This window comes from Opisthorchis viverrini, assembly GCF_000715545.1.
Source record: "Opisthorchis viverrini unplaced genomic scaffold opera_v5_32, whole genome shotgun sequence".
NCBI lineage: Eukaryota > Metazoa > Platyhelminthes > Trematoda > Opisthorchiida > Opisthorchiidae > Opisthorchis > Opisthorchis viverrini.
In genome coordinates, this window is record NW_008751687.1 from 1743796 (window position 1) to 1767875 (window position 24080).

Sequence of the window (24080 nt, forward strand, 5' to 3'; positions counted from 1 at the left end):
GACTTTCACAAATGTATCTGCATAAGACCGATTTGTTCCGATTTGCATCAACGTACTCTTCGCCCTTCTTTGTTCCATTATCTTGCCAAGTAAAGCTGGAGCAACTTACCTGACCAATCGCTCATACCTCTATTTATTTACAACTTATTGGAATATGTGTTTCCTGTATTTTGGGGAAGACCTTGCCTTTTCTAACATGAAAAAAAGTACGTCCCACCACAAAGTCGCAGCATAGTTCTTCATCTGTTTGATTAGCGTTTAGTTTCCAAGCACTTCCACTGTGTTTGACAACTGTGGGTTAACGGAATCCCGGTTTGTTAAATACTTGCATAATCAAATGGTACAGAATTCCGCGTGGTATTTACACTTGTCACTACCAAACTATACAAGATGTCTGCTTCTTTCCACCATCTAAGAAGGGAATTGTGCACACCAAGAGGTTTTGGTTGGAAAGTTGTTGGACTCAAAATGGTGGGTGAGGAAGTGGATGCTATTGATGAGTGGAACCCCATAGCTCACCTGAGTATCAGCTGTTCTGGGATCAACTGGTCCGTCCAGACGATGCATCGTGAAAACGTGTCCATCCTTCAACAGACTAACGCGCAGTAGGGATTCACCTGGAAATAAAAGCAGTGTCACGGGATGCGCTAAAAACTATCACCGAAAAGACCTAGCTTGTATATTACCTCGGTTGGTAGAGATAATATGTAAGCGGTTGGCTTGGCTTTAACTTTTCCGAAAATCTTTCATTCGCTGAAGCTAAGTGGCAAACTTTTGCTTATTATTTGACTAGTATTTTGTTTAATTATTCCTGTACTTATTCCTAATAAAGCACAATAACCATGTTCTAAAATACACTTTACGCGTATATTTTGAAGTACTCCGTGGGCTACTAATTTATCAAGGGAAAATAGTACATAAGTTCAATGTGTATCTGCCAACTTAAGAGGGTTTCTAAAGCCCCCTAATCTTCTAATGCCTTTCTCCAATGAAAACACTTTCTTCATGCATGTATTATTGCATTATCCAGTAAAATATTCTTTTTGGGTAGGTCGCCGTACACCACGGACATTTAGCGTGAGCACGGCTCCGTTGGATAGCTAATTGTTAGCCTTGCGATATAGCACGGCTGTAATTACTCCTTGGATTGCGGCAGAATCTCAGAGTGGTAAATTTTTTTAATTAATATAACCGACGGGTTTCTTATGAAATATACTCTTCAGGAGGAAAACCCTGGTTCGAAATGTACCCGGACGGAAGTCGACGAATACATATAGTGTATTTTATTGACAAACGGTCTCGCTGGCTAAGGAATACCAATTCGATGACTTTAATGCGAACACATCACGGGTGCCCCAAATCAGCACTCGGTCTCTGTCCAAACTTTCTGCACGCAGTTTGTTTCTGGAAGAAAAAATTTGAAACAAAGAAAAAATGTCGTCTGAACAAAGCTTAGTAACATTGTTTGAGTGCGTTGTCGTGCACGGTGACTCCGAAGTTAGCGACTTATTTCATTTAGCAACTAAAACTGAATCAAGATGGAACCCGTGTAGGACCTACCTCTATAATTTTGTATCACCCTCGTGCTGATATGTCCTTGGCTGTATTTACAAATTAGCAGTCCTTTTTAAACTAAAACCAGTTTTTTTAATATCCAGAGAGGAATGTAAGGCCACAGTTCACGTTACCTGAATTCCTGTTGATGCATTATTTTTCCCTTTGGCGTGCATTGTTCACCCTTGCTGAGCACACCACTTAAGAAACTGATGCTAGCATTGTTGGTAGTGTGATGATGGCATTAGATAGCAGGCGCAAGGCGTCTACGGCTGATTTTTAGTGTTATGGTAACATCGGTATGTGCCAATGACGTCTATATTTTTCGGCAAATCACATCAGTTGAAACATTAAGAACAAGTTTTAAAAAACGTCTAGGAAATGACGAGCAATAATGCATACAGCCATGGATGCACTATCACTATCACATTCACACAAATTCCTTTCAAATTTTCCATCAAGCACCTATGGATCCAATTAATTTACACCAAAGCTGAGGATGACCAGCGGGGTGCAAGCGTCCATGGCTTTAATCGAATGGCAAGCGGTCAAAAACGGGCCAATCTTTGCAAAAAGCCATCTCACTGGATCACCGTTTGGTTCATTAGTCGAACAAGTCGCACCGCTCAAGCGTGAGCTGCTCAGCTGTCCAGGATCGAAGTAACGCGCGTTTGGAAAACAGAGTCAGCAGGCAGTGTCAGGTTTGGTCCCCCGGACAGTAAATCACGCTACAAGCGCAGTAAACGAAGTATCGCGCGTTTGGAAAACAGTCAGCAGGCAGTGTCAGGACAGTAAATCACGCTACAAGCGCAGTAAATAGCAAGAAAGATGACCAAAACGTACCGTTTGGCAACTGAGATTGTTGCGTCTTCACCGTCGCCCCATCAGTTGGAAATAGGTGAGTGGTCTCCCCACTCCAGTGAGGTACTACATTCAGTACATCATATCCTAAAAACTGAATGAAAACAATAATTGATCCGTACACATTTTCAAGACAGGGCCACTATTAGGTGTATCTACAGGCTACGCTCACTTAGTTACTTCACTAATGTCAGTTATACATTGGACGATAGACTCAGTTTGGTGCAAGGCGGCGTTATTTGTGTTACTAAATCAACGTCCCGGATTATTTACTTATGGTCTCACAAAACATGATATTATTGCTTCCTGCCTACAAGTGTTCATCATATAGAAACCCTGATTCTGAGAAACATTTACGTCAAAGGACAAAAAATGTGGCTCTCTCATATGAATATCAAACTTTCTGTATTAGCTGTGTTCGCAGACCCTATGCAACCGCAACTGAATTGTCACCATAAAGAACTCACTGCATGTTTTTGGGGAACGGCCTCGGTAGCTGTATCTTCTACAGGTTTTCCGCCTTCATTTGCAATAGATTCCAATTGATTTGTAGGATTTTGATTGTCTCTTTTCTCTAGTGTATCTTTCAACTCACTATCGTTGGATCCTACAGGTGGTTGGGTTTTTGTTTCGGATTGCAGCAAACGCCTGGCACCCCGACCTTCCGCACGTCTATATCCGCCTTCTTTTTGCTCTTCCTAAATCACAAAAAATGAAGTATGAAAAAATGAACGCGCTTTTATTACAACAGTTTTTAATGGTATGTTTACTCCAATATATTTTAATCTGTTATCTTTGTTTATTTTAGTGTTTGCGCACAAAGTTTAGCAGTTCCACAGATCAGAATGAAGACACTTTTAAGAAATAGTTTTGGGTGCTGTATAGGATTTTCTTGAGTCCAAACTATTTCGCGAAAGGTACAGGTGATACAGATGCCCCACAAAACCGAATATCTGGCTTCAGGAAGAGTTTCAGCTCCCGCAAACTAAGGCTTCTGGGTCTGTGACAACAGGATACGTCACACAACAACAGCAGATGACGTTTTCTATTCACTAGCTAGAATCAAGCCAAAATTTAAGTGCACTATATTCGATCTACTTTAAACTCGCCACAGTGCGCTCAGTGGTTCATTTGGAAACAAGTGCAATAGAAGACTCAACTCACCATTGGCTGTATTAAACCAGAAGTCCAGATGAAAGCAGATATTCAGAATCTTTCATTCCTGGAGGCAATTCAAAGATTGCTGAATCTAATGGAGTTTGAGTTGCCCATAGAACTTGTCTTTTCGCGATCAGCACCCTACGGTATGTTGATATCGTCAGTGCTTTCACCAAAACAGCTTGCTGCCCTTTGAGTTGGTTATCTGGTTGAATTAACTGGTGACAAATCTCACTTTCTCGGGCGAATAAACAATAACGCTTCATTTAATTTTCTGTTACTTATTATGCCCTTTTATCGAAACTTGTGCAGGGTTGTTATTGTTTGTTCTCCATGTAGCTGTAATGTTCACTTCTGATGTGCGTGTAATTTGTGCCACTAAGCTAATAAACTCTATGGTTCCTTGGTTAAGTGTTTTACGATGAGTTCCAACGGCTTCTCAGTCAGTGCGGATGGATGAAACGTCGACCGTTTTAGGGAATTGTTACCTGGTAGTGTGAGATTAAAAAGCCAACACACACTCAAACAGCTAAGACTTGTCCAATCGGTCGAGAGAACGAAAATTCCTTGCGGACATTCTAGCTTATGGTGACCACTTACTTCATGTGCTTGTCGAGGGACAAGTTGATGGAATGATCTACTGAAATGATCCAGGCCTAATGATCGCTAGACTCTGAAGAAAAATGAACTACGATAAATTAAATGCACTCACCTGCTCTTTCTTGGTCGCTTTCAAAGAATCGGTGGTGACATAGGCAGAATACTCCTTTTCTGAAACTGCGGCGGGTTTCCACGATCGGACTGGTGTTATTTCGGACTTGCTTAAGTCACCCTGGTTAACCTGGTAAGAATAATATCAATCGAGAAAAGATTTGTTTGTTTATCTTCGCTTTAGCAGGAGGGCTGGCTAATACTCGGAACAATACATTGTTCAATTTTTTCTGCTTTCAGTCAACACCTAAACTAAATGATGACCTAATTTATGAATTGCAACACTTCACTCCCTTGTTTTTGAGGTTCTGTTCAGATACCGACAGCCTTACTGACTATCCACACTTTATGATAAGTACTGAGGGGAGTTGACAGTGGAACCGAAATTTAGATAAGCAGGATCCTGTCCACACTATGCACGAACAATGGATAAATACTTAGCTGTCCAGGAAAGACTGTAGCCAGTCTCAAGAAAAAAACTAACTCAAAAGAAGCCATTTAAAAGGCATCCAATGAGTGTATGCACTATACAAATTTGTTCTTGAATCTTATAAACCAGCGACCAAAAAAATGATGGTCGGATCCCTTGCTTGTAAGTTATACACTATAAGAGGAAAGTTAGCGCAAACGGGCTTGTCTACGATACATAGAGACAGAAGTGGAACACCCTATTTGTGAATTACACTTCCCAGCTAGTACACCTAGGCTCGACGAAGTAAAACTAATTCTTATAAACAGTCAGTCATCTACGCTATTGTTAGCAATTTTTATGCTTTAACTTACTAAAAATTATATTTTCTGGCGCGCTAAACTTGCTAGGAAAATATATTTTGAAAGTTGTTTGACTGCACCACCCTTTTGGTTTTTTGCTGCCACGTCGCACAAAGACTCACAACGGCTGAGCAGTGCTAAGTTACCCAATCTTAGATATGAGCGATCGAGACAGTGAATTTCGAGTTGAAACTACAGACCATCCGATCAGTAAGCTCGCCCTTCAACCACTCAGCTGTTGCGAGTTCAAAACTAGTAAAATACACGTGACGAATTACCAAAGTTTAAACCCGGGTTCGAACGACCTCTTTGCCTTTCATGATATTAACACTTTTGAGCAAATTCACAGACATGGTAGATTGGGTGATATTTGCAATATACTGGTCTAAACACTTTGTACCATTGCAGCAGTATTTTACGTAAATCTTCGACGAAATAGCTGAATAGACCTAGAGCATTTCTTGCTCATATTGTTAAGTATTTGACTGCTCTACAAAATGTCACACTATCCAAAGTATATGAAACACTATGACTCACCCTGTGACCCTGATTCTTCCTTGTTGATCCAAGAGTTTTCACTCATACGCTCGTGAAAACTGGTTAGAGAACGATGCCCTGAGCTATCTGATTAGTATACATACTGGACAGTGAACAAGGCCTGGTATTATTCAGGTGTACGATAGTATATTTTTTGCCCTTTACAAACCACCTTCAGTATTGACGATATCTCAAGTGGCACCACTTCTGATTGGTCAGCTTGAGCCCATTTTAACCATTTGACATTTACAAGAGAATAACCATTGTTCGGTGGAATAGTCCGTTTAGTAATAAGTCTAGTCCCTCATTGCACTGAAACTATAAATACAGCGGTTGACTGTACCCAAAACTAAGTACGTTTCCTGAACCCATTTAAAATGATAGTTTTGATATTTCGGGCAAAATGCTGCCTCAAACCTGCAAAACCTAACAGTTTCTGATTTATTTGTTCCACACTAACTTGCTGATCGTATTGTTCTGCTTCCTGTTGCTTGGTCCAAGAATTAATATACTGTTCCAAATGTTGTAAATATGCACGAAATCCAATGATGGATGCGTGGAACCATTTTTTCCAGGACTGATTGCTCGAACGAAGCCCTCTTTCAAACGGGTGATGCGCAACGAGAAGGTACTCTCCATTTTGACCTCGATTGAATACATCGACCCGAGGCAATTCATAACGACAGGCCTGCAAGCGCTATATCCAAAGAAAGAACGTTAAACCGGTTAAGCTTGGGCAGGTAAATGACAAATCCGCAAAGCAGACGGTTAACCGTGAATGGGCTCATCATGAATGATGTGAAAAAGAAACAGATATTCGACACCCTTATGAGAAACGACTGGGTATGCAGTAATCAAGTTTCAACCACAGAATAGCAGGCTATTTCAAACGCATTTGGTATTCTGAAGGCTTGGCTGTATCTTTTTGTCTCGTCAGACCTGAAAAATGAATCTATTGGGTTTGATTCCCTCGTTTAAATTTATTACCGTATATTTTTTTGGGATATTAGATGTTTTACTACCTCCCCCCCCCGAAAGCAAAATTTTCTATTAGTACGGACCAGGGGGCTCAAACTTTTCTCAGTTTTTACTCCACCAACTTTCATTGGCATACATTGACTCCACATTCTAATTTGCAAAAAATGCATAATGATAACAAGTCCATTGTTTTGTCTGAAAAACGGCGTTACTTATCCACTTCATGCTTTCAGATGACGACAATCACTATTCAGTACAAATGCTGTATGCACGAAATCCAATGTTGGATGCGTGGAACCATTTTTTCCAGGACTGATTGCTCGAACGAAGCCCTCTTTCAAACGGGTGATGCGCAACGAGAAGGTACTCTCCATTTTGACCTCGATTGAATACATCGACCCGAGGCAATTCATAACGACAGGCCTGCAAGCGCTATATCCAAAGAAAGAACGTTAAACCGGTTAAGCTTGGGCAGGTAAATGACAAATCCGCAAAGCAGACGGTTAACCGTGAATGGGCTCATCATGAATGATGTGAAAAAGAAACAGATATTCGACACCCTTATGAGAAACGACTGGGTATGCAGTAATCAAGTTTCAACCACAGAATAGCAGGCTATTTCAAACGCATTTGGTATTCTGAAGGCTTGGCTGTATCTTTTTGTCTCGTCAGACCTGAAAAATGAATCTATTGGGTTTGATTCCCTCGTTTAAATTTATTACCGTATATTTTTTTGGGATATTAGATGTTTTACTACCTCCCCCCCCCCCCAGCAAAATTTTCTATTAGTACGGACCAGGGGGCTCGGCTCAAACTCAGTTTTTACTCCACCAACTTTCATTGGCATACATTGACTCCACATTCTAATTTGCAAAAAATGCATAATGATAACAAGTCCATTGTTTTGTCTGAAAAACGGCGTTACTTATCCACTTCATGCTTTCAGATGACGACAATCACTATTCAGTAATCTTTTCACTAAGCAGTATTTTCTCGGCCCAGGTGGTGACTCGTTTAAAAATCCTGTAGTTCGCTGAACATGTGTTTTAAGATCTTTCTTGCCAGAGAATTACTCTGTTCAGGAATCGATAAGGTGAACACTTCTTGCAGATGCATGCTTTGCCTCAACCGCGTTAACATCACTCTTGCTTAAAATACTATGGCGAAGTGCCGTACAATTAACGTTATCAACAGTGATTAGATAAGATGCAAATCCACCACTGACGCATCTGTGGTACCGTTTACTTGCCGGAGCAACACACAAATCAAGACCGCACATTACACCGGTTGCCGATGCTCTAAGGACACAATTCCCACCGAAAAATGGACGTCATCACCCATCCTACTCCCCGTCTGTCTCATCGAACTTCATACACTCTCACAGAAAGCAAGTTCGCTGTCGTTGAAGAGCACGGATGCAGTTGACGCTCCTTCCAGTGGCATAGTTTATGTTTAATTTGAATAATTTTGCTATGTTTTGGGTGTTATGTGTTATTATTTCGACGCTCAATGTTTACTAACATTTACTTCCCATCCACGTTTCGCGACCTCTTGCATCCCATAAAAAAGACCCTGTTATCTAAAGTTTTATCAAAATGTTGAAATTTGCGACAAAATTCTGATCTCTGTAGCCTCGCTGATGAGGAAGACAGGTTATCTGGAAGTTTCAAAGAGTTATATGTGAAGTGAAAGTGGATTTAACTGAAAATGATGAGCAGGGGCAAGTACTTATCATTTCGATAGGAAAAAGAATAGGGAAGTAACCGAAAATCGGGAAATTTACTGCGCATACAAAAAGCGAAGGCTATAGAGCCAGAAACTTTTCTCAGCCTATTTGCGCCCCAGTAAAAACGCTCGAATTTTTACAAATAAAAGACCAAACGTTGTCGAATTTCGGTGCACAAAATTTAGTATGGCAGAAAGACTAATGTGAAGTACCCAACAAATCGTTCCATTGTACCACCGAATAAATCGATTATGCGGTGGAACATACTGACTGTAATTTGTTAGTGAAAATTAGATGTTTCATGTTTGTGAGTCTGAACCTGGGAACCGTTATATCAGATGCTAAACTTCGAAGATTTTAACACTCCATGAAGGCAGAATCAGTAATTTTTGTGAAGTAGAGGGTACTCAAGTGGATTTTTGTTTGTGTCTTTTTCCGCTGAGTCAAGTTTTAATGAGATATGTTGATGAGGAAACAAGTTCTTTTAGGAATTCCTTGGCCCTGGGCGCAACAGTTCTGTTTTTAAACTGCTACCCCAGATCCTGTTTAATTTGTTTAATACTTCGATTTATTCATTCCCTTTGGTGTCCGAAAGGTACTGAATATCCTGTAGATGCTCCCCGTCTAACAAGTTACTTCATGTGGATATTAGTGATGCAGCACTAGTGAGACAAGGCAGCCGGACATTCACAGCACTGGACAAGCACTGACACAGAGTGGACAGAACATGTTCTTCTCCCGGCTTCAACTGCCTGTATCGTACAATAAGCTTCAACTGTAATGCGAATGGAGTCTTAACAGAAGTAAAAAAAATATATACTCTTGAACCCATACGTTACTAACTTACGATTGTACCATGTATCTTGACTTACAATCTTAAGGCTATTTTTTTAGGAACTCAGCTGTCATCCCCGACTGTCGCGCGTAACAAGGACAAAGAAAGCCATAGTACTCCAATAGCCTCCAGCAGATTCAAAGTTCACAAAAAGTGCCACAAAACACCATTATAATTCCCACCAAATTTCCATCAAGGTTCTTTCCTAGGTGAATACCAAAGTTTCCTGTGAAAATATTCGTAAACTTACTTGTAACATCACGGTACAGTCCATTGGTTCTTCAATGCAGTAGTCTGATAGGTTTTGAAGATGGTTATTTAGCAGCACCCACATCTTTTCCCGATCTAAATGTATGTTTTGCGTATCCGGTACATCTCCCGTCTGAACAGAGTATTTCAGTTGGATTTTAACGAGAATTTCCTTGAGCTGCTGTGTCTGATCTTCCCTGGTGAGCTTTCTTTCCGATTCCTTAGAATTTGTTGAACACCACTCCAGATTTGCAGCTGAGTCAAGACTAGTGACCTGGTCCGATGGAACAGAGCTTCTGGCCTGTGGATGCTGATCTCTTTGATCTGAAGTATGAGTAGCATTGAGAGTGAAATAATGCATCACTATTGAGAATAATTTGGACTGGTTTGTGAAGCACAGGAAAATGTTGATGTTGAGGGAATCCCATCATAAGGAATGAAGAACCCTAAAAATTGTAACGTGTCTGGAAGTTTCCGCAGATCGAGTGACAGACTGTCAGTGACTCAAAAGTAATGCCTGGAAAGTGACGCAGTTTGTTGTTTTTAGACAACTGACACAACTGGCACCGTGACTTACAGAAATGTCTGATAAAAGTGACTTTTAATTGTTCAGTGCATGCTCATGTGTTCCACAGAACCCAACCACTCAGAAAAGTTGATTGTTGTATGGAATGCCTGACAATTTGACTAAATGAAACGGTTAGTTCCGTCAACAAAAATGAATATAGTTTGATGTGAAGTAGAGATGGGTCTAAATTTTTTTCTGTGGAATCTAACAGAAGTCGATAGAATTTATATTATCCCCCGTCTGAATCATCAAAATTGCCACTACGGAAATCCATGAATAACCTCTTTAGGCGATGAAGTTGCTCTGACAGGCGATTGTCACTTGAGGAGTTTGAAAGATAATCCCCCTTAAAATGTGGCTTACCTGAGCTGTAACCAAGAGGCGAAAACTTCCAGTTGTGTACTTGTCTTCAATTGCTTGTCTCCAATTAAATAAAGCGCGCACAGTTTCGGAACCGACTTTTTTCACTGAAGATGTACTTCACTCAGAGTTGTTCCAGCAATAGTTTTCATATTCTTGGACTAGCTTCCCCAGTCTTAGTTCCCGCTGAAACCATTTTTATGCACTTAAATTTTTCCTGAGAACAACAACCCTCAAATAGCATCAACCAGAGGCCCGGTACATCTCTATAAAAGACATGATCAACCACGAAGTGCTCCAGATGAGGACTACAGATGATTAGAGATACCGTAGAATGTCTCTCTTCTCTATCGGGGTTTATCATGTGCACCGTATTAAAGCTGGTCACATAACATGTTGACTTATAATACTGATTTGCCATTCAAGCTTGATAATGCCTCCCTCAGAATCAACAAAATACCAGCCAACAACCAAACACTATCTTGAAGAGTGCACAAATATGCTGGGTGTGCTGGCACTGGCGTCTGCTGGTAATCAGGATCTTAGTATATCGGATGATTCTGACAGATATGGTACCTTTCTCTGAACGAATGCCCCGTTCACATGCACTGCACTATGTCATTCGTTAACCTAAAAATATATATAAAGTGAAATATTGTTGAAGCTTCCGTTTAGAAAAAGAACAAAGACTAATTGACTAACATGTTTTCAGCAAGGGCTTTTAATGTCATATAGAGAGGCTAATAAAGCAATATTCAAAATAATTTAATGAGCATGGTGTACATGAACAGGAATCGAGTGAGATACGGCATTGGCTACCTTTAAAAAAACACTTATTTAAGACACCAAAAAGATGACTTGAGTTTGTCAGTGCAGACAGTGCTGTGATTGTGTGTTCAGCAGAGTGTATGTGTATGGGAAGTAAGCTGAACCAGTTCGGACAAGGTTTTCCTGGCTGCAACACTCCAAACCTGGTTCGCAAGCAATCCGCTGTGTTCCTTCAATTTTAAAGATACAGTCGCCGTCCACGACCATATTTATGTCAGTATACTCATTCAGTTGCTGCTGTACAGCGAAATACATTTGACATACGACTGGGCCACTCTGTCAAAAAATGAAGGAACACAACCTACTCTGGCTAGCTTCTGGAACTAGGAGGATAATCACCAGCTTGGTCGTACAATACCTAGCGGAAACAGCACGCAGGGTCATAACTTACCAAAGCTTTCGTATTGTTTACAAGACGGTTGCTAATCAAGCCACATCGTTACATCACCGCACAATCACACTGATGAAGCTATCACCATACGATATCACGACTTGATCGCTTGTCGCCGTGTTCTCCGCTTGTTCAACTTCACGTGGTCCCACTCAGCTCCCCACACACATACACTCTGTTGAACACACAACCACAGCACTGCCTGCACTGTCAAACTCGAATCGTCCTATTGGTGGCCCGAACAAATTGTTCCCTGACAGTTTGCCGATGCCGTCTCTTACTCGAATTCCTGTTCATGTGCACAGTGCTTAATAAATTTTGCCCCGTTGGTTTTTGCGACTGTATGACTTGAAAAGATCATGTTAAAAATTGAAATATGTTGAAGTTTTTCGGTAGCAAATATATTCGCAATCAATCAAAAACGCACCCTTGATTGTGCCGTTAGTAAAATCGGTTTGGACAGACTCCTTTTCAACCCCGATGTGCGCTGCATCCAGGTCACCGAACTTTTGGGGGAACTGCTCATTGCTACGCGTGGATGCTTCTTCGTTGTGCAGAACAAATCGAACAAACTCTTCGTAGGGTAGATAAGGGTTTCCAAAAGGGCATTCCTCGAATGTGGAGTGAACTGGTATTTCCGACGAATTAGAATCGTGTAAAGAGACGTTACCCTCCAAGACATGTGCCAGGTTCTCGAACAGGGCCTCTAGAAGCTCATGTTCGAACTCTATGGAAAAGCGGAACAGATAATTATAAAAAAGTAATTCGCACTTGTTATACATCGGAGAAGCGTTTGTGGCGTGTTAATTAAAATAACAATACTTGTAGTAGCTAGAGAGAATCAGACAGATAGGTATAAACGCATAGATCACATACTCAGCTTCAAAAAACCCTACCATAAACTCGAACATAAAACGAAATAGTGGGACACGAAGGTGATGCAGTATATCATCACCCATCCATGACTGAAAAAGTCCCATAAAATCCGTATTTTGTAGGGCGTTGTGCCGGAGCTTGTGGAGTACGATTCTGATCGAAACCCTGCTCAATACAGTTGCACAATTTGAAGTACTGAGTGTCTGTTCATCACACAAAACATTCGTCCCTTCGCCAAACTACATCATCAGTGAAGCTAGCTGGAAGGTGCTCAAAACGCCTTTGTTCAATAAGCCTGTGACAAAAACCTTGAGGATTAAGAATATGCATATGGAATCGTTTGGCCTTCAGAAAGGGGAAAGAGCAAGTGTTTGTGGATGAAATGACTAAAGCTGTCCTGTCCTCTGGCATGCGTTTTACATAGATAAGGTGTAAGGCCATGTTCGTGGATGTTCAGTCACTGAGCACGCCACTTACTATCCACGGAGAGGCACTCGAAGTTGTGGAGCGTTTTACTTATCTTGGAAGTTGTACTAGATCTGAGTGCAGTGAGGTTATTGCACGAATCTGCAATGCTCAGTTTACTGCTAATTTCAGACGCCTATTGAATCAAAGAACGTGTGTACCAGGCCACAGCGTGGACTGTTTTGTTTTATGGCTGTGAGGCTTGGCGTGTTTGAGCACCGGTACTGAGAAGTCTTTGACAACCACTTTCTTAGGGCCACAACTCGTGTGAATTTGTGCCTACGAATCGTCAGCGACACAATTAGGCAGCTAGTTTTCGGTATTACAACGGGGACGTCTAATTAAAGAATGATCCGCCATGTTAAAAACTGCGTAAATGTAGTCCCATAATTTAAATTAGCGCCTACAGTGCTGAAACAGATAGACACTAGGCCGTGGGAATACCTGTAAAAGCGAGCTATTTGGATGACGTTCGTCGCCTTCCACGAATTCAAGGACATGCATTGGAGTACGGAATTCAAAAGTGCAAATATTGGTCACCGCCACGGATTTTCTCGTAAACTGACGCAAGGAATGACGCAGCTTCATAAAAACAAGTGTGGGCGGATTGGTTCAATAAGCAGTTTGTGTCATGAGTCATCGAATAGCTTGCGTGTGTCGTGGTTCAGGAAGACTGAACAACACAAGCCCCATGTCCTTGCGCCTACGGCTGTAGGAGGAAGCTTCAAAGAGCTTTTGGGCAGGGTTCAAAAGAGCGGAAGCTTGAACAGAGTGCGAAGACATAAGTAAATAAATATTTTTAGGAAGAACAGATTGGCAGGAAACGAAGTCTTCCACCACTAAACAACAGCAGCTTTAAAGTACTGACAACTTTCGGTAAAGCCTTCTTCACGAGAAACGGCACGAGTTTCCTCCAAGACATGGAGCCTTCAGAACTCTCCAAAAACGCTTACCCTAAAACAGTTTCGAAAATCACAATAAAGTCGTCAACAACTCATTACGAAGACGCCGCACCTTCTTCGTTTGTTATGTCCACATCTTGTTTGGCACCAGTCGAATAACTGTTGCCAAAAAAGCATTCAGCAAACCATGGATGCTATAGGCACTATTTTACAAACTCTTTCTAATCTTACGGGATGAAACTATCTAATCTTACTTACGATATTAGTAAAATGATTCTTCAGTGCTTCTCTCCTTTCATTTTTCGTTATCCAGTCAAATTATGTGAAATGGAATGCTACAATTGCAAGCAGATTTACCAAACATCTTCGCCGCCTCAGTGTACCACAAGTTTAGCCAAGTTTCTTTAGCTTTTCAGCAACGAAATTATCGGAAACCTTACCGCCTGAGACATTTCAAAATAGTGCAATTAGTGGCAGACACTGCTGGTGTCAGGAAATGTCAGTTGTATTCAATTTTTGAATTGTTGACACCTCAGGTGCGTTCCCAGATAGCTCATCCGTTGGCAGTTGGCACTTCACAGTGACGATGTCTCCTCGACTTGGAACGAAACTTTTGGTGGTTGAGTGCCAAGTTCTGTAAAATAGCAACAACCAGCTGACCAAATTCCACCGACAGTTGCAATTTATACTGCTTAATAATTGGCTTTGTCACCGGAAACTAAAATAAGTAATATGCTAGTTTGAAAATTGTTGGACCTTCCATTCCATCCTCGCAGACCCCAGGTGTTCCAACTGTAGGGCCCAGGATCTACTTGGCTGGGATGACCAACCCTTGGGTCAGTGAACACCAGTCAGTTTCTGTCTTTTGAATCAATCATTTCCTGACAGCTGTCTAACCGAACAAGTCGAATAAAGATGCGCTGAACCCGACAGAGGTTGTTCACCCAATCGCATCACACCGATTTAACGAAGACCTAGCTTCTTGATTTTGAAGAGGCCGATCAACGTTTCTGAAGACTCTGACTCAATGTTGGGACTTCTAACGAAGCAACGCGATGGAACTTATGGTCAGTGTAGTCCACATTACTGGTTTGTGCAAAACCGCAGCAGAATGCTCGGATCAAATTCAAACCTCACGTTGATTGGCATAAACGGTTCTTCTGTATGGTAATTGAGGTTCTTAATATGTGTTTAACAGTTTGCGTGAGAATCATATGATCATATCTTTCATAGAATTCCTCATCATAAATTTATTAACTTATAAATTATACATTTTTGCCTTCTCGTGAGTTTTGACTGATAACCTCGGTAGCTGGATGAAACTAAGATAGTTGATTAAGTGAAGGCGATTAAATTTAAGGTAGCATCATTCAAAAGTCACTTTAAGACAAAAATGTGGTCTTTCAGGTTCAATTCACTTGATTCAGATCCGGTTTGATCGTTTTTCATGCATGACAACCAATCCTCAAGCAAGGAGCAGTTTTGCTTGTCCTGCGAGTCCGGTGGAGAAAGCCGTGGCTTTTTGTCCTACCCACTTTCTAGAGAACGCCATGAACTGAAGGAATATTGTCCTAATACAAAACACAGTTTTGGAATATTCCACTTTTGAGAAAACTCGGCTCCTTCAAAAACTGAATGACATCAAAATCGCGTCATATTGCTTTTTCATTATTTGGATGTTGGACTGCTTGACTGATTCTGAGACCCTTCTTTAGCACTTCTCTGCACCAAATTTCTTGTGGAGGTATATCTAAACGTGTTCTCTACAAACTACTCAAGGCCCAACTATTGAAGTTGTGAAGATGTATGGCCTAATGGCAAGACGGTGGAACAGTGAAACTGTTGTAAAATAAATTGCTTCACAGCAGTAGTTTACGGTAGTTTTTTCAATTTCATCTAAGCTAGCTAAGTAACTTCTAGGGGAACTAGCGTAATATTATGAGAAAAATTCGAATAAAACAGTAAAATAGCTTCTTGGTTTTACTGTGATCTAAACAAACCAGAGGGTAATTGAACAGTGGTGGCTTACTTGGAGTTAAAATGGCATAGAATCAGTTCACAGAATCCAGCATAGATCACTAGTAGTTACCTTCACGAGTCCATCCAGACTTCCGCGCAAAGTGCACCAGCTGCTGGCAACGTAACCTTCGTAAAGACTCTGAATTCGATATGTGTGTGGATGATTCGTCCTTGAACTCGAATTTCCCAGGGTTATCTAAGCTTGAGAGCACAGTGTTTCGAACCACATCTGGATAACAGGTACTTATTACGTCCAGCAGTGCCCGTTTCAGTTTGGTCGGGCTCTGAAGTTTGTCGGAACCAAAATAACTGAGGTACGTCACGTTATCATGTGGGTGTATAACCATTGGTGGATTGAGTTTGGGAAGTTGAACTGCATTGTGTGGCAAGCAAAGGCAGGAAAATCCACTCTGCAGCCCCCAAAAAATGAGGAAATATGGAAAAAATAATAGTGCGTAAATAATGAACATCAGTGAGTGTGAAAAAAACATCCATGGTTTTAAAATGGATTAGGAGAATGAAAGAATTGCAGTCTAAAGGTTTGCACAACAAGGCAAAAATTTACAAAAACAGGCTTTCTTCCTTTTCGGTCATATCTTCCCTTTCGGTTGGATGGTAAACGAGAGCCCATTACTTTCTTTAAAGGATCAGAAAGACAGTTCGAGTGATTCTTCGACAACAGTTGTGCTTCGAACCAGGACAATGGAATTTTCACACGATTCCGCGAGACAGAATTACTACTCGTTAGTGACAGTACGCCCCTACTGATGAACGTTTTACTATCTAATGTTGGGCACCAAACTAAATGGTGAGTTAGCAGGATCTAATATTTTTTAAACAAGTGTGCGACCACATCTTGAGATGGATCAGATCAGGTGCCAAAACCATCCACTGCGCCTGATGCCAGTGTTGCCTGACAGTAACATTGTAGTTTATCGGTGTTTGCTCATAGATTACACCACTCTGTGGTAAATGTATGACAAATTTATCGCTCTCATTTTTTTCCAACTGAAGGTATGTAAGAGAAGATACGCTGACTTGTCTGTCAATTACCGATACATTCGTAATCAAAGTACAGGACCAGTGCTTCATGCATTTCATTTTGGAAAAGAAAATTTTCTGATTTCTCATTCCGCGTTCATCTAAAGGGGTGTTTCAGTGCACTAAAAGAAACAGCCACAAAACTAGACTCTCAGTGAGCGATTCGATTTACAATACCGTGTGGAGTTACCGACCACGACAAAGACAAACAATCCTCCCAGCGTCCAGTTCACCTGTCGGGGTACAACTTATTACCCACATTCGTTAACACCGAATTATGGGAACTCTTTTTGGCAAGCACTGAGAATGCGCTAAGAGGTAAATAGCAGAACGACTTTAAAATCCCACATTACTGTGCCAGCAGCCAACTGATAGAACTATGACCCGTGTCGAACGTGCTTGGTTTTTGGCGGCACTTGTCAGGCTAAATAGGGTCATTTCAACACAATACCGGATGTCAAATTGTAAAAGTAAAAGAAAAACTTGCAAAGATGGTTCATTACCAAAGCTTGAAAATCAGTAGACAAGGCAGATTAAGGACAGAAATTTGAAAGTCAGTTTTCGCCTGCAGGTGAAATTAAGGGATATTACTTTCATAAACGTCAGTAAGCCTCTTCACAAAACAACTTACGAGGATGTCTGTGAAAAAAGCCACTCTTGTGAAGAGCGTTCCTGCTAGTATCTCCCTCGAATGAGTGAACCTTTATGATAGACTGCAAGTATTGTTTGTGAAATGGACTGTTTAGAGGTCGATCGCTTATCTCACTACATTGTTCACAATATGCAGGATTGTTGTTTGCAAACTTTGTCATCATCGTACCAATTGCTTACTTACCTCATTTACCGTTTTATCCGTGGAACTTTCAGTCAACTCTTTTGCTATCAAATCATCCTGGATCCCAAACGTTCCTTCTGGTTCAGCGTCTTCCAATTTCACTGTGGTTTTTGAAGCGCTTACCTATGTTGCCATTGAGAAAACCATAGAAGCAGGTAGAAAAAATACGAACCGATGTCCTGATTACACAGCAATAAGATGTCTAGTTTTAGCAAGGGTTTCTTGGAAGACCCTGAGAGAAAATTCATTGGAGGCCAAAACTGTAGTTGAGAATACGTGCTAGACGTGAACTGAATCAGTAAATTAAACGAGTTTTTTCGTAACTGTTGTAGTACTAAAAACAACGTAGGATAATTTGAGGTGTCAGAAAAGTAGGTACAGATTTGTTTTTGCAACAATGTATGAATATCCAAAGACTTGGAATGTAGTAGATCTCTGACTGATGGGCTAAGAAATACTAGATCACTGACAGCAGCCATCGTGAACGAAATCTCAGAAATGATCAAGCCGGTTCAATAACAGATTGCCCATCTCATTCAGAACGAGGGTCCAGCTCAAGGGAGTTGAGTGTGAGTTGAATGGACGGGTGAACTTTTAGAAAATCGACAGAACCCTTACTGATCTCAGTACTACTTGGTCCAAAGACATGTGTCGCAGGATAAAGAACAGACAAGACGGTTCATGTGCGAGAAATGTCTGGCCATTGGTGAGCACCTCCGTGCTTATTCACACCTGCTACATTCATAGTCTTGGGAACATGTTATGGCAACAAGTGATTCAGAGGTTGATTTGACAGAAACGCATCGTTGAATATAAACTGCATCTCAAAATACAAATGTTTACGGGCTGCCGGTCATTTGAAAGGCCTGTTTTTTTAGAACTTATCGCTCCGAAGCATAACTGCTGCCTTCTTCATCCGTCCTTTTGCTACCGGTATGAAAAGTGGGAAGATGATACTGTAGGTAGAAAGCAAAATGCTGTTTGTTCTAGCGCAATTCGAGCGCAGGATTTTATTACTGTCCACACGAAGGTGATGAGCTCGAGATAACTCAAAGACCCGGATGATCTATGATTTAGATCCAACTTTGGCATATCTACTGCTCCAGTCTAGGATTAGTATCCCATCAGTATCTCAAATCTCCTGCATTCTTTGGACGGCATGGCGGCTAGATATCGAATTGGCGGTACAGTTGAACTATGGGCGTTTTTCGGAGAAATTTTCCTCCCTGCTTAAGAGTCTGTAAAGTTATTTAAAAATAGAGTCTCCAGCTGACGTTCTTTCGTGTGCAATAGAACCCTTTTCAACCTACGATAGTGCACTCGTTTCTCAAACTAATTTTTAAATTTCACCTAAGAGTGACTTTACTAAATTGGTTGGTGATAAAAAGATTAAAATACATTCGGCTGTTTGGCTAAGTTCCCTAACTTTTCTTCATTTTGTCCGTGTTGGTGATGTCAACACGGAGCACATGGAGTCAACAGCCTTCACTGCTGATGCGTAGATAAGTGAGCAGTAGAAACACAAACAACGGAAATCCATAGGTAGGAGACAATTAACCTAAGGCTGACTGTGCCCGTTATATCCAAAAAAACCCTTGGCTTAAGCTCTCGTTTGAGAGGATTTGTTTGACATTTTTCTTCTTCCGTAAATCTGAGACTGTACCGGTACCGTGTAGCAAAGACTCGTGGGGTTTTGATGCGAGGAATTTTTAGCAGAATGTGACTTCACTCTTTTGTAGCTTAGTGTCACTTCCCATATATGATCATTGAAATTGAGTTTTGTTATCTCACGGGTGGAGAGCCATGGCTAGGTGATAAGGACTTAATTCAAAGAAATAAACCAGCATTTCTTGGAGAGGCTGTATTTTAACGTTTGAGATCACGGATAACTGAATGAGAAAAGACTCAATACCCTTCATGCTTTTAATTTTAGGTTATGTGCATTATCTGTGCTCTCCATGCAACTTAGTTTATGTATTTGGTGGTTCGGACTTGATCTATATTGATTAAGACATTTTGAACTTTGGTCCAATTTCTATCCTATGTGCTCTGCCTGCAAGCACGGTATTCTCGGTTCATTTGTAGATCATGACAAAAATTTTGTGTATTCACGAGGTACTCATTTGTTTGTCTTGGTCTCGTTCTTCCAGTTTCATTCCCCTTCCCTCTTTCTTTCTCTCCTCCTCCTCCTCAAATTTCTTCCTGGAATCCTTTGTAAGTTTAAATTGTTTTCATAGGCTAATGAGCAAAAGCACACTCATGAACCAGTATGTGATTGACGACCAATCAGATCTAGATCACACCGCCAACCGTTTTGTTTGTACTCATTCACGCCATGTTACGTAGATCGATAACAACGAAATTAAAAACAGTTCATGAATCCCCCTCCAATTACGAGACCTCAGCTAATCTTGGGCGCAGGCTTAAACGAAAGAAACTTGAGTGTTTTTCTCAACAACAAACAACTAGAACAAATCGCTCAGCAGCACTGTCACCTTTGCTTATTAATTGCATTCCTTGATGGTTCTCCTGACTCACCTGTTCGACTATTGCATGTAGTATAAGTTCGATACTGGTGTCTTCGACAGCGATCCCCTCCAGAGTCTGACTGTACTTCTGCATGTCAATCAATGTAGTCAGATTACAAGTGCAGTCAGTAGATATCCCAACAGGGCTGCGTGAGCTGGTATCCTCTTCACCTAGGGAAGACTCGATATGAGCAGTTTGCGTGGTTGTCACTGGCAAGGGCTCACGACTGCCAGCAGGCATTAACTCTCGAAAATCCGGAAGTGATATGACTTTCAAGTGCTTTAAGTAATTCTCCCACTGTCGTCGGAAATCAATGAGGTCATAGAGCAGTACCGATAGCCCATCGAACATCTTCATGCCAAAGGCGCTCTGCAAGTAAAATGGAGTTGTCGGTCTGTCTGGGAATAAACACACTCAGGTGATCAGAGGACCGAATATGATCAGAACCTAAATACCACAAAAGTTGGGGTAGACCGCTTTTATTTGAAAATATTAACTAGGTGACAGCTAATCTCTTCTCAGTTAAGTCAACCACATGAGCTCATTGATCTAACCAGGACACATGTTTGCCTGTGAAAAAAGCTGTCCTACGGCGTTTCGGTTGCAGATCGCTGCGAACATCAGAAAGGCCCGCAAACGGAGTACCATGAGCGTCTAGCAGATGACAGCATTTAGACCGTAGTGGATAGTCAGGTCGCTCATGCAAGCTCTGTTATAATCCATCCTACTTTTAAGAGTAAAGTTGTTAAAAGCCCGTAAACGGAGTACCATGAGCGTTTAGCAGATGACAGCATTTAGACCATAGTGGATAGTCAAATCGCTCATGCAAGCTCTGTTACAATCCATCCTACTTTTAAGAGTAAAGTTGTATTGGGTTACAAGGCCATTACGATCACAAAATGTTCCTAGCCATGAAACCAACTAACTTAACTCTGTGCGTCCTTCCGATGGAACACAATACTCTTTGTGCGGCTGAGCCTTTTTGGAACCATGCACTTTATTACTAGTACGCAACTAAAAAAAACGGATTGTCACAGTGATCATAAAATGCTCTTTGGCACACTGTGCCGGTAGTCGACAGTTTAGAGAGGCGCTCAGTAACCAGCTATACACAACTTGTACTTCGTACATATCGTTTATTACAAGAGAGTATGGTGAAAATCCCACAGAACTAATACATCATTTCTAACCATTATTTGTCCCTAGGCCGAAGATTTACACACCGCTTGCTGCTGCGACTAACGACGCTTTTCTCGCAGTGTCCAGTTCTTAGGAGATACAACACTCGGAGCGATCAAGCAGTTCCCAAATTTCATCAATTGTTTATTGAAGAGATGCCTTCAAAACATACCAGAGACAGGAATGACAGAATTGGGGCTTTCGACTAACGTTTAACTGCTAAAGAATATGAAAAAGTAGCCACAATCGCTAGACAAATTTGGGTAAGTTGAATTTTCTTGCGACAGCTTTCATTTTGTTCTGAAAAGATGCGTACAAGTGGACAAAACGATATTTGTTGAGCGCGTGTACCTAGACTTCATTGTTTTCTTGTCTTTTTTGTAAGCTTCGTCATTGCCCACCATTGTCTAACAACACACTGGTCCGCAATATTTCGATTGTCCCGCCTTGCCGAGATGCACAACCATCAGCTTTCCCCAGGAAGTTCGGACGATTTCATTTTAGTGTCATGAAAACTTATGTGAGCTGGGCTCAGCCACAGAGTGACAGTGATTTACCATGTCTGGATTTGACTTATGTGAATACAATTCACTATATCCGGCGTTCGAAACCAGATTAAAATGCGAACTACCCACACGGTGGTTGCCTTCTTTCTACTGCACTGTCATTCCGTAGGAGTAATGCATTTTCTGGACATTTACCAAAGAATGATTTGAATTACTGAACAGATGTATCCCAAAAACACTCTCCTACGTGGCTTTCTGTCATAAAAAGGAATTTCTAGGTTTTTGAGTTAAAAAAAACCGCTATCTTCTGCGAGATATCTGCTAGGCAACGTTTCAACATTCGTTTCCATTTAACTACACCATGGAAAGACATTCGACCTTGTGGCTTCTACCTTGATTCTCGTGTTGATGCTGCTTAGGTTAGGAATATGGTTTCAGGTAACGCACTTGCGTTGCAAGTGCTCGATAGATTAGATCCACACCATCTAACGTGCAGTAACAGCACCCACAAGTTTTCTGAAAACTCTTCAACAGTCTAAGACCGGTTTTGCCCTTCTTGGGGCTCATCAGGAGGGCGCAGTCCCAGAGTTTCTGTCAACGGACAGCTTTTGCATCTCCATGTACTGACCGAGCTTTCACACTTAGGAAAAGAAACCATGACGAACTTGCACTAATGGTTAGTAATGTTTTAAGTTACTCATATTTATTTTGTCGATATTTCGCCTAAGAGCAGTCATCGAAATTTCTAATTATTCACACAAGGCGCACACACATACATGCATACGTACACGCATACATGCCTACAGTGTGTTATAAATGGTGATGGTCATGCCACACAATACACCTGGAAAGAACGGTTTTATTCTCAGATGCGCAAGACATCTTAGATTGCTCGCCACCCATGCTGATCTGCGAACCCTTGATAAATCATTACTTACTCGGCTTTCAAGCTTGACAAGACTGTCTGGCAACAATTCCGGCTTGACTCGGTAGTCAAGCGTTGCGATGTTTCCAAGCATTCCGTTCGGATTATCTCGCATGAGGATATTTACTTGTTGCCAAAATTCATTAAGCTTTTTTTCACGGAGCTCCAGCTTCAATTTTTCGGCTTCCACTTTGTCCGCGTTTCTTTCCTCTTAATGGTAGAAATTAGTAATGTAATTATTTCATAGGCATGATGTCAACAAGTGGATATGTCCATGATGTATAAAGACAAAATTCAAAAAACTTCACAGGTGCATAGAACGTATGTGAAGAAGTTTGACTTATAAAAGACAACATGTTACAGGGACAAGTGTAGTAAACTTTCATCTGAGAAATAAAAGTGAGGTAGTCTTGAAGATCTGTTTGTATACAGGTTCCTGGGACGAGGCCTCTTGTCAGAATCAGAAAAACAACTCCACATGGCAGCTTCTATTGAACCCAACGAGTCAATTTTCAACGGTCGGTGAAAAACTTCCAGCAAGGTATACTACCCTCTTCGCAAGGAAAGAATGAGACGGCTAATTTCTGGTCAATCAAAGGAACCGATTGATTTCTACCTGTACTTGATACGATCAACTGTTTTAATAGTAAAAACTGAAGGCTTGCTTACGCAGTCTTCCTATCTCCAAAGTATCATCGCAAACACTGAAAGCGACATACAAGGTCCTCAAGTAATTTGCAACTCCGAACCCATGAGCCTGGATTCTGATCTTTCGCTCATCAAAGTGGCATAAATCTGTACGATGTAGTGAAATTCCACTGTTCTACACTTATCCGCTCAACTTTCCTCCTTACAGCGTGTCGACTGCGGTCACTTTCTACAAATCAGCTCTAATACTGAACGGCTTTAATGACTACACCTCCGATCGGCTAACTTTCTAAATGCACGCAGACCAGATAAGTCATAAGGCACATCTTACGATCTGCTCTTTTTTAACCCCTGACCGTAGAATCTAGACCTTCTATAACACCTACCCCTCAGTATGTTCATCTGAGTTTTCTATCCTGATAGTCCTGATAGCAGTGTTATCGCCTGTTCTCATTTAACTTCCACTTCTCTCCACGTAGCTTTGTTCAGGGTTTCTTAGCGCTACTGGTCTGCTGAAGGGGAAAATCAGAAACATTCTTTGTCTTGTTTCCTCAAGACTCCAGGGTCTCCAACATACCGATGACATTTTTCAGAAACCTCACGGATGTTTTAAACGAATGAATATTCC

At 41.2% G+C, this 24080-nt stretch overlaps 1 protein-coding gene across 1 annotated transcript in view; it reads right to left on the bottom strand.

Moving 5' to 3' along the window:
• T265_13031 (hypothetical protein) overlaps nucleotides 1–24080 on the bottom strand; it is a gene marked incomplete at both ends in the record, with an annotated part of 59763 nt that overhangs the window by 30093 nt on the left and 5590 nt on the right. The window contains 12 exons of the mRNA XM_009166823.1: nucleotides 520–617; nucleotides 2398–2509; nucleotides 2883–3113; nucleotides 4286–4414; nucleotides 6053–6289; nucleotides 6843–6993; nucleotides 9389–9704; nucleotides 11955–12254; nucleotides 15860–16199; nucleotides 17666–17788; nucleotides 20204–20563; nucleotides 22818–23014. Of these exons, the coding sequence (XP_009165087.1) occupies nucleotides 520–617; nucleotides 2398–2509; nucleotides 2883–3113; nucleotides 4286–4414; nucleotides 6053–6289; nucleotides 6843–6993; nucleotides 9389–9704; nucleotides 11955–12254; nucleotides 15860–16199; nucleotides 17666–17788; nucleotides 20204–20563; nucleotides 22818–23014 (2594 nt within the window). The remainder of the gene's footprint in view (nucleotides 1–519; nucleotides 618–2397; nucleotides 2510–2882; nucleotides 3114–4285; nucleotides 4415–6052; nucleotides 6290–6842; nucleotides 6994–9388; nucleotides 9705–11954; nucleotides 12255–15859; nucleotides 16200–17665; nucleotides 17789–20203; nucleotides 20564–22817; nucleotides 23015–24080) is intronic.